This window comes from Phragmites australis, chromosome 14, assembly GCF_958298935.1.
Source record: "Phragmites australis chromosome 14, lpPhrAust1.1, whole genome shotgun sequence".
Taxonomy (NCBI): Eukaryota; Viridiplantae; Streptophyta; class Magnoliopsida; order Poales; family Poaceae; genus Phragmites; species Phragmites australis.
The window spans coordinates 25,062,710-25,073,831 of record NC_084934.1 but is presented as its reverse complement, the minus strand read 5'-3'; the positions used below and the strand labels follow the sequence as shown (position 1 = coordinate 25,073,831).

Here is an 11,122-nt window from a genome sequence, read left to right as displayed (position 1 = left end):
AAATGTGGTCTTGGAGGAGATATGATCCATCCCGTTAGTTCTCAAGTTTTAAGCTAGTTAACAGGGAGAGAGATAGAGAGAGAGAGTTGATACAATGACTCCAACAGCAGCATGCTCGCTGGAGTTCCATCGGAACTGGCCAAACGTTATCGGTTACATCAACGTACTATTGGCCGATGGTCTAGGCGTGATGGTAGACTCAATGGTGGCGACAACATAGCCAATTGGTGATAGGAACACTGCTAGAATGTCGCCATACTTTGTGGCAGCGATGGTGAAAATGGAAGTGCGTGAGTGCGTATTTTGAGACCAAACTGATGCACTGGGAGGCATCCATGGAGGGCATTGAGTGATCCAATGTGGTAACTTGGGCCAGAGTGGCTTTGCCGATGACGAGGAAGAGTGATGGCGGAGGGGGTGGCTCGGTGTGGCCAAGAAAGAGAGGATGGGAGAAGAGGGCGCAGAGGAGGAAGAGGGGGAGGTGGTGATACTCACATATGGCTTGGTTGGGTCGGAGGTGGCCGACGGTGACGGATCGATGGCGACGATGGCCCTGTTCCTCTAATAGAGGGCACACACACATAGAGAGAGAGAGGATGGAGGGAAAAGAGGGAGGGGAGAGGTGACAAGGAGTAGAGGACTCGTCTAGTCCCCTTTTATATCTTGAGTTAAAGGTGGTGGCGGTGAGATAATTGCTAGGGCACACGAGAAATATTTCACCGTTGATGTGATAGGACGACGGGCGGTTAGGGTCTCCATGCTGAGGACGTGATGGCACGACGCATGCTACGGAGTTGGCGGATGTTAGCGGTATGGGTGGCACAATTTCTCAGGAGAGAGGCAACGTGACGCGACAAATGCCGGGAGTTGAGGTGACAAGAGAGAGGGAATCCAGGAGGAGAGAGAGATAGAGCAGACAACGATATGGGAGGGAGTGGGCGGTCGAAGGAAGGGGATAAGGCGGCGGGCCTGGCGCGTCAGCGACACGAGGTTCGATAGTGAAGCGAGCCAAAGACGCAACAGCTAGGGCGAGCGTAAGTGCAGAGGATATAGATGAGAGGAGAGGGGTTGGGCTGAGGTGGGTGGGTGGTGCGGGAACAAGGATCGGGCCATGGGCCGAAGGAAAGGAGGGGAAAAAAAAGGGAATTGGGCCAGTTGAGTTGGGACTAAAGGGGAGGGGAGGAGAAGAGGATTTTGCCTAGAGGACCTCGGGTTTAGAAATGGCTCAATATTTTCATGAAAATAAATTAATTCAAATTTGAATAGAATTAAAAATTGAATTTGGCAAAAATTTAATAAGATAAACCCAAAATGCAACATGGTTTATTTTATGCATGTTTTCAATATGTAAAATTTAAAATTCGATGTATATTTTGGCAATGCTTTGCTTGTATTCTAATCCACAAGTTTGTATTATTGTAATTTGAAAATTTTCAAATTTTTATGGTTTTTAAACATGTCTAAAATACAGGGTGTTACAACCTGAAAGCATATTCAAAACAAATGTGCTTAGGCGTACATCTCATGTTTTATCTATTACAATCTTATGAATGACAGCAGTTTATAAAGTTAGTTTTCTGTTTCTGGTACACTATCCGACACGGTTAAATATGGCAATCTTTATAAATCTTGTAAAAGTTTGCTATCCGTTGATGCTATAAAATATGCTTTCTAGTTTTTAGTAACGCTACCGCTAAAATTAGTACTTTTAAAAAGCCATCGCAATGCCATAGACCCTAAATTCAACAGTTTATAATGCTAGTTTTCCGTTTCTGATATGCTATCCGACACTGCTAAATATGGCAATCTTTATAAATTTTGTAAAAGTTTGCTATCCGTTGTAGCTATAAAAGATGCTTTCTATTTTTTAGTAACGTCACGGCTAAAATTAGTATTTTTAAAAAGCCATTGCAATGCCATAGAGCCTAAATTTTTTTCATTATCGCATCTTGGGCATGACAGAAGTTTCAAAACTTTTTACAAGTACTCTCCTCTAAAATTAATAACATGCCTCTCGGTAGTGACTAAATTTACCAAAAAAGCTTGAGAAAACTTAAAAGGTTTTACCACTCAAAGTTTGAAATTGACCGCCTTGCTCAGGCCGGTTCCGCAAAACCGCTCCCAGCGCGCGGCGATATAAACCCACAAGAATTTAGGAAAGAAACACAAACTAGCAAAGGCTTACCACCTTTCAACCTCGGGCAAATTACCACCCGGTGCGGAGTCCCAATTTCGGTGGCGAGGCTGCCCGCGCGGCGTACGGCATTTTTCGCGGCTTCGCGTCCCATATAGTCCCCCCGTGCCTCCCCCTTCTCCCACCCCTGCGTTGCTTTCCCGGATGAAGACGATCAGGTTTGTGCATTGGGACTACAAAGAATTACTTTTTGCTCTATCTTTACTCTGCTCGGTGCGTTCTGGAGGTGTTCTATGAGAATCTGGTGCCGCCGGAGAGGTTTTAGTGGGTTTTGGTTGGATTCTGGGGACGGGTTCTTGAAGCTACGACGGTTCTTTGTCGCGGATGCGCTAGTTTATCTTGCCTTTTCTTTCGTTGCGTTCTTGCGGCAGTTCGTGGTGTATCTAGCTCGATTGGATAGTAGCTTTCGTTGCGCTTTGGTTGGATTCTAAAGACGGGTTTATTGGAAAGAACAGTTCCTGATCATGCGTTTGTTCTTGCGAGCTGGAGGCTTTGGGGGGTTTGGTAGTGATTAGAATTTCTACTGCTAGTAGAGGCCAAATCTGTTCTTTTGTTCGTCAATTTTGGAACTACGAAATGGGAACGCGAATTTGGGCAAATGCTAGTTCTTTTCCATCGGTGGAAGCAGAGAATGATGCAAGCTTTGCTGTTTTCTGGTGCACTACTGCTCTCTATGGTTGCCGTTTGTTTACTTGTTCTTTCAACTCCCCACAGAAGAATCGCCTGCATTTTTTGGGGGAACCTTAAGTTTTTTTTTTTGAGGAAATAAGAAATTAAGAATCACCTGCATTTGCTATCGCAAAATCTTGTCTTGCAATGAGTTCCAGCAATCTCGTTCTCTGTGCTGCAGGAAGCAAGAAATGGACATAGACGAATGTGTGAGCTCGTTGCGGAATAGGGTCCGACAGCTTCATCCATGGAACCCCGAAGGGATCGTTGCCTACATCGTCTCACGCAAAACCCCTGAGGAGATCAGAGAGTATGTACTAGCCTCGGATGACCAAATACGCCACCTGATCGTTGAGGCGAAGTCTTTCAGTGTACCCCCTGAGCAACAGTTCTTACAACTACCCCCACTGCAGCCACCTTCATGGGGGCATGGCTTACAATTCCCCCATTCTCAGCTTCAGTTTCACCCAAGCAGCAGTTTTTGCGGAAGCCAGGCTCCATTCCCCCCATTTGATCAAATTGGACCATGGCAGCCTCAGTTTCAGCCAAGCGGCAATTTTGATGGAATTCAGGCTCCATTTGCCCCCAATGTTCCAACTGCTCCTTGTCATTTCCACCTCTCCATGGGCTGCTGTAAGAAAGGTGAGGACTGTCGGTTTTCCCACGAGTCTGGTTTCCCTGAGATGCACAACAAGAGGCAAGTTCACACCCTTGAGTCATTGCCCATGCTAGAGAAGGAGATTAGAGAGCTCCTGTTTTCGCTGCAACCGCCAAGAGTCCCAATTGAGTCTCTGGCAAGTATATACATTGAGAGGTATGGAAAGCCTCTGCGGGTTGAGGGATTCGGCGCAGAGGGCCAGCAGCATGGCAAGGCTTATTACAACCTCATAGGTCTGCTCTTGAGGCTTAACACCACCAGAGTGATCGAGAGGTTTCTTCTGATCTTATCTTATGCATCTAAGCTACTTTAGATATGTGTATGTTTCTTAAGTTGCATATTATTAACTAGCAAACGGCACAATTTCTTTAAGCGTTATCGTTATGACTACTGCTGTTTCAACTTCAGACAAGGGCAGCATTATATTGTCCCGGTGGAAGATGCTCCTAAGTTCTTGGCTGATGATTTCAAATTGGTGATGCCTTCTGCTATCTATGATTCTAACAAGATTTATATTACTTTCGAGCCTAAAAGCACATTCTCTAAACAAGATGCTTGGAACTACTTCAGGTATTGCCGTCTTAACTTTAGTGTCTGGTGCATTTTGACATGAAGCTTCTACCTGTTATGTCTTTATGCAGCTGTAAATAATATTACCATGATATTTCTGCCAGCCGGTACGGTCCTGTCCATGATGTGCGAATTCCACTTCGGCAGAAACGCATGTTTGGTTATGTGAGCTTTCTGTACCCCGAGACGGTAAAACGAATCTTATCAGAAAGGAGTCGAAACACCCCTCACTTCATCGGTGGTGATCAAGTTTTTGTGAAAGCCTGCAAGAAAAAACATGAACTAGAGTAAGGATCTAATACTTGGTTGTTTTCTGTTGCCTGCTGCTTACATATTGTACCACTACCACCACTACTAGTACTACCATCTTCCGTTAAAATTATAGCTCATGTATGGTTTGACATGTTCATGCCTAGAATATTTACTGTTAACTGTGGTTGAAGTTTTCCATGTTTGGCTGTTATCATGTATTCTTCCTATTGACAGCTGCACATCAGGCTACTGATAACTTATGCATGAGCAGATAAGTGTACTAACTTATGCATGGATTAGTTTTGGTGTTTGTGCACTATTTGTTATTACCTTATGTAATTGAGTCCTCTCTCTTATCTACAAGTTTAGGAACAAAGGAGTCCTATTTTTCAAACTCTGAATGCTCAACTTTCCAATGTATTTAAATTACAGGAAGTTGGCTCAGGAAGATGCCCATTCTAACTCTGGTTCACATCAGTTGTCAGATGCCAATGTCATTTATGAGCATCATACAGGTGAGTACTGAATAATACTCGGTTTTGTGCCGTGTCGTTCCGGGTGCATTTCATGACCCAAACTATGATAATATATTTTGCCGTAAGTTATTTCTCTTCTCATCTCTCCAGGAGAAAGCATATCAAGTCATCGTGAATTATTCCGGGAGAAACTGAATGATGAGCGTGATCTAGGAATTGTTACTGTAAAGAGTAGTGTCAATAATGTGCCAGAAATGGCTTCACCACCAACACATAACCTGCCTGTTCACTCTGTTAATAAAGCAGGCCCTTTGCTAGGTATTCATATGAATTGTCCATGCTTGTCCTTGTAGTGTGCAGCTACCTTTTCAGTTCTTTTATTAGTAAGCTTACTTGATTCTGTAAATCTTTTAGTTGACAATATGGCAGAATCTTCACATGTGTCAGATCGTTTGGATGATGCACCGGCAACTCAGGATTGGTGGGTTCTCCTGTTTATGCTAGTAGATTCAGCTATCTTTTATCGACGTCTAGGATGATTTATTGATACGATTGTCACTTTAGTCTTTCAACGTAGAAACAATGAAGTCAGTGCAATTACCCTGCTGAAGTGCTGTACATCTTCTCCTTTTGTCACTTAATTAATCTGGCTGCAACATCTGAACCGTGCAAACTATTTTTGCAGTGATGACTACGGGCTTCCAGAAAATCTTGATGATATTTACTTGTGAGAGGAAGCATCTCTGCGACATTGCCATAGGTTCAGAAGCGCTAAGTGCTCTATGATCAGTGACTTGAAACTATACTGTATACTAGATACATAGATGATGTACATCAGATGCAGTTCAGTGTGCAGTCAACAAAAGGACATGACCGAGAGCATTTTACTTTAGTTGAGCCATGCAGAAGTTGTTATCACTTGCTGAAACATATAGGTATTGTTGAAGTATAATCTTATAGAAAAGGTATACATCTAAAGCATAGTTGAAGCAGGTTTTCGTAGAAAAGGCCATTTTACATCTCATTGCAAAGCAGAAACATCATTGTGCATAAGAGAGTGTAGCCATGCATGCAATCTAGTCCAAGATGGGAATAATACATTTAAGTCTCATTCTGAGGAAACAATGAACTATGCTGCACCTGTTCATTTGTTTTTGTCGTTCTCTGTTAATGTGTTGGTCTTGCTTAGTTACTGAATCTCCAGTTGATGCATCTTTCATGGGACGGTGCTTACTGGCTGCTTAAACACCCATGATTGAATCTAAAGTTTTGCTGCCACCATCTATCCCTGACATCCTCCACCAGCCGTGACATGCTTGATGCTTCCACGGTTGTGGTGTGGTTTCGCACCTGGGCAGACATGAGCCTGCGTTGGTGCTACCCATCAGGCCGCGGCTGCACTGTGTTCGCAGGAACCTGTTCGTCAGATATAACATCACAGTGTCTTTATCGCTGACACGTGGACCAACTTTTAATAGGCTCTGCGTGTCAACAACGACGTCACTGATGATGTAGAGGATCTCTCCACGTGTTCCTAGCCTCCCACGGTCCACAAAATCCCTGCTGATGACTGCAACTTAAGCAGTCGCACTAGCAACTGCATAGGAACTGGATCCGCTGGCGGCCTGGCGCAGCAACACAGCACCATGCGACACCAAGGAACGCAGGGGGGAGGATGGCGGAGCGCTCGACCACAACCGCCGTGCGCTGCTCCCCGAGGAAGACGAGATTAGTGCATTGGGACTACAGAGAACTGCTCCTTGCTCTATCTTGTCTTGATGAGTTCTTGCGGGGGTTCTTGGAGCGCTAGTGCGGTTCTTGGCTGCTGATGCGCGTTGGGGCATGGGGGTAGTTTATCTTGTGTTTTCCTTATTCTGTTTCTTGCGGCGGTTCGTCATGTATCCGACTCAATAGGAGGATTATTTTTCGGTGAACTTTGGCTGGATTCTGGATACGATTTTTTTTTTATCATGGGTTCGTTCTGGCGTGCTGGGGATTTGGTGGTTGTGTGTGTGGGGGGTGGGGTTGGTGGCGACTAGAGTAGCTAATTCCCCTAGCAAATGCCAAATCTGCTCTTTTTTTTTATAATGTAAGGATAACATTCATGATGGATAGAACTATTTAAAACTGTCACTCAAATTCTTATTGGAAATTATTTGAACTTAGGACGTACATCCGCATTTACATGCACGCTAGGGAATTATCTTCAGATATGGTGTAGCTTTCTTCCCCATTGCATTAAACTGTTGCAAGAACAAGATGACGCTCACTATCTTAGGTTCATCTTGCGTAGAGGCTGTGTTAGCTCTGTTTTAAGTGTGAGATGATGATTTTAAGCTGAAACAAGTATCGTAGAATTGTAATCCGCCTAAAACAAATTAATTTATTAGTAGATATTACAATTATAATATTTTCTTGGACTCAGCTGATAAGGCCTATGAATTGATCATGCATTGTTGATAAACAATAACATGAAACCACTATGGTAGAAAGGCACATCAGTGCCGGCTCAAAAACACTATCAATATCAGTTTTTGAACCGGCACTGATAGTACAGGACTATCAGTGCCATTTTTTGAACCGGTACTGAAAATACGTATCAGTGCCGGTCCACAGTTATAAACCGACACTGAAAAGGTTCTCAAAGGTCAAAAACAATAAACGAGCTGGCTCAGATTTTGAGCCAGCTTAGCTGCCAACGCCACCGCTGCCGTGATCCGCCGAGTCACCGACCAATTCCCAGAACAGAACTAAGAACATACAAATGTCATACAAATCGCATACATCCACAAGAACACACAAGAACATGTACTCGCAATTTTATTCTCTAAACAATATCATACAAATCGCAAACATCAACACTAGCACGCACATCGCAGCACAAGATGCATACATCTACACTAGCACAAGAAGCATACATTCACAATTTTATTGGGTGCTGTGGAAGTGAGGAAAGGAAGTGGAGTTCATCCCCTTGTCTTGCTCTTGCGATCGTAAAGCTCAGAGTTGTAGACCCCCGGTGCATACAAATCAAACATCTGACAACCTCAAATCCTATCCCGAGTAAGAACTCAAGCCACTGAGCCAGCGAATCATACCTCTAATTTGGCATAATCCCGGCCAAAATCGCCTATCCAGAGATGCGCCCGTGCTCATCCACTTGATTTGTCTTGCTCCTACGATCGTAAAACTCCGAGTTTTAGACCCCCGGCGCACACAAATCAAACATCTGACAACCTCAAATCCTATCCCGAGTAAGAACTCAAACCTCAACTGAATCTATTATACTATTCTAGATTCACAACACAGGCCCTCTCGGCTGCTTACCTCGAACCATCAGTGCTTAGCTCCATGACCGGCGAGCCGCGCGAGCTCCATGATCGGCGTTGGCTGACCGCGCGAGCCGTGGGGCTGACCGGGGAGAGGGCCCGGAGGCAGGAGCGGAGGTGCATGGGGCTGACAGGGGAGAGAGATGGAGGAGAGGAGGAAGAGATAAGATAGAGAGAGGGAGGGGATCATGAGAGCTGCGCGTGTGCATCCCGTGAAGAGATAAGGTAGAGAGGTAGAGGTGGACTCGAGCCGGACAGCCAACACTCAATTTCATAAATATTTTGGATCCAGTTTTATTAGTGTCGGTTGTATAGGGACCCGGCACTGAAAAGGGAGAGGTGGACTCTAGCCGGACGAGCAACACTCGATTTCATAAATATTTCGGATTCGATTTTATCAGTGCCGGTTGTATAGGGACTCGACACTAAAAACGGACTATCAGTGCCGGTTCTTAGCAGCTTACTCATTTTTCGCGCGTGAGAGATTACGAGCCGGCACTGATACATCTTCAGTCGTAGTTTTTACACAACCGGCACTGATAGTACGCTACTTATGGCATGTTCTGTAGTAGTGAACGTCAGAGAAGAACTTAAAGATGACAAAGATAATGACACTTCTTTCTAGATATTTTTTGCATGTCATGATTTACTTTGTTTGTTATGCGGTTGCAAATGTGAGTTCTTACGTGAATGCTATTTTAGATCATTAATTACAGTAGGAGGTTATGCATTTGTTAAAAAATGGTGGGTTGTTTCTTAGGATACTTGGGAGTTTTTGATTGTGTTCTATGCTGAATTGCTTGTCCATTAGATCTTCAGTTTGTAAAATTATAATGTTTTCTAGGGAGTCATGGCTGGTAAATGTAACACCCCGAGCATCACTATAAGCCCAGAATGCTACCAACCTACCTACAGGTTTGCTGAACAAGAAAATTTTAACAGCACATCCTTTGTAATTTGAGGTTTAATTAGCACCTTAACATAAATATAGATATAAAGATAACATCACACTAACAACAACAAGCACCATAGCAAGAGGAACGTATCTCCAACATACATTTCACACCATGACAATACAATTATACAACAAAAAGGTTAATGGTTGCCAAACTAGCATTGCACCAGAGAAACAAAAGATGGTGGTGAACGTACAAAGGATGTGCTGCTACCCATCCAAATGATCGTCAGCTCAAGGCAAATTGTAACACCTTGCCTCTAAAATCTGCTTACGGGCTGATTGGTTGGCTGTATAGGAGGATCCTAGCCTGACGGATGCGTATAATTTTTTAGAGAAGCGTATTAGTTTGCTCGCATGCACTGTGAGTATCGTATAGTCTCAGTGAGAAGCGTGTTAAGCACGTGACGAAACATATGCCAAGTAATGTATCACAAACTGTAGTAGAAACCTCTTAGTAGGTCCATACATCTCAGACCTGGATAACGTTCTGTACGGGGTAGGCGGCGCCATCCCTCCAGACAACTGCACTGAATCGTGTCAGGATGTCATCGTGTTAGGAGGGACCCATGTCCCTCGGTCCCACCACTTGGTCCATGCAAAGGCAGGCAAAGCAGGAGAGAGACGTTCTCAAGTGTAGGTGCTATCTCCCCACATAGAAGATAGAACATGTGCGTCTCCAGCCTCAACCTGTCCACCAGCGTAGCGAGTAGGGTGCGGTCAAAACTGAACCGCGGCGTAGACTCTACTTGCCTAATCCCCGTGACTGCATCGACAAGCCTGCAGAGTGGGAGAAGCCCAGCCCCGTACAACCTAAAAATATATATAATTTAAGTCAGAGTACCTCATGAACACCAGAAATACGTGAAGGGAATGACTTGCGAACTTGGGGATCCAACGCTCGTCCAACCTCATGAGCTTGTCCGGAACCCAGGTTGAAGTACCGGGAGCTCAGCCGCCTTAACAACAATTAGTTATGAGTGGTGCCTCACATCCACGAGTGGGTCATGCAGCTACGCGTGGTTGACAACCATATTTGCTCACAATCGTTGCTGTAAAAAACATTATCAAATATAAGTACAATTATCCCTAAAACACTAGGTTCAACTGTTATAACTATAAAAAAAAATAGGTTAAAAAATTATAACTATCTAAAAAAACTAGATCAAACAGTTACAACTATTCATAAAAAATCTATGTAAAATAATACAACTAGCCTTAAAACAATAGATCTAACGGTTATAACTAACTAAAAAACTAGGTCCAATAATTACTAAAAAAACCTAAGTCAAACAAATACAACTATCCTAAAACACTAGATCCAACCGTTTTAATTATCCCTAAAATATCTATGTTAAACAAGTACAACTATCTTCAAAAAATTAGATCCAATGGTTATAACTATATAAAATACCTACATCAAATAAGTATAACACTTTTAAACAAATTAGGTCCAACAATTATAACTACTCATACAAAACCTACATCAAACAAATACAACTATCCTTCAAACATAGATTCAATGATTACAATTATTCCTTAAAAAACTAAATCTAACAATAGCTCTACGTTGTTGTAAAAAACTAGGTCTAATATTACTAAATCCTAGATTTTATGTCTAACCTATATTCAAAACTAGATAAGATGGCTAAAATAACCGATTTGTAAAAAAAGAAGAGATAAGAACGATTGATTCTTATAGGGTTTCACTGCTTTTCTCTCCCTCCCTTCTCCTCCCCCATCTCCTTGCGTGTGGTCAAATTTTGTTACTGAGTGACATTGACAAGTGGAAGGCTGGCATGTCACATCGCTCTTCTAATGGGTAACAGGTTGTGTCAGCCTCGTTCTATCGGTTGATTGGACACGGTGACATCCACATCAATGTATCACTTGTTGAAAGGGTGATATGTATGTAGCCCATGTCACCCTTCGCTACTTTTGCAATATTTAAAAATGAACACATATATTTGTAATTTTTTAAATTATATATATATATATATATATATATATATATATTGT

The 11,122-nt window shown here is 43.0% G+C and overlaps 1 protein-coding gene across 1 annotated transcript; it reads left to right on the top strand.

Moving 5' to 3' along the window:
- Positions 1–3,486: 3,486 nt before the first annotated feature.
- LOC133890358 (putative zinc finger CCCH domain-containing protein 51) lies at positions 3,487–5,550 on the top strand. The gene is made up of 7 exons (XM_062330754.1): positions 3,487–3,794; positions 3,930–4,091; positions 4,196–4,267; positions 4,776–4,858; positions 4,970–5,137; positions 5,249–5,300; positions 5,505–5,550. The coding sequence occupies exons 1-7, from the start codon at positions 3,487–3,489 to the stop codon at positions 5,548–5,550; spliced, it is 891 nt and encodes a 296-aa protein (XP_062186738.1).
- The last annotated feature ends 5,572 nt before the right edge of the window (positions 5,551–11,122 follow it).

Bases quoted from the DNA above. Each gene is read 5' to 3' on its own strand.
- LOC133890358 (XM_062330754.1), top strand. From the start codon at position 3,487: ATGGGCTGCTGTAAGAAAGGTGAGGACTGTCGGTTTTCCCACGAGTCT. The intron at 4,268-4,775 runs GTACCCCGAGAC...TTTAAATTACAG, and splicing joins TTTGGTTATGTGAGCTTTCT to GAAGTTGGCTCAGGAAGATG. The intron at 5,301-5,504 runs GTGGGTTCTCCT...CTATTTTTGCAG, and splicing joins GCACCGGCAACTCAGGATTG to TGATGACTACGGGCTTCCAG.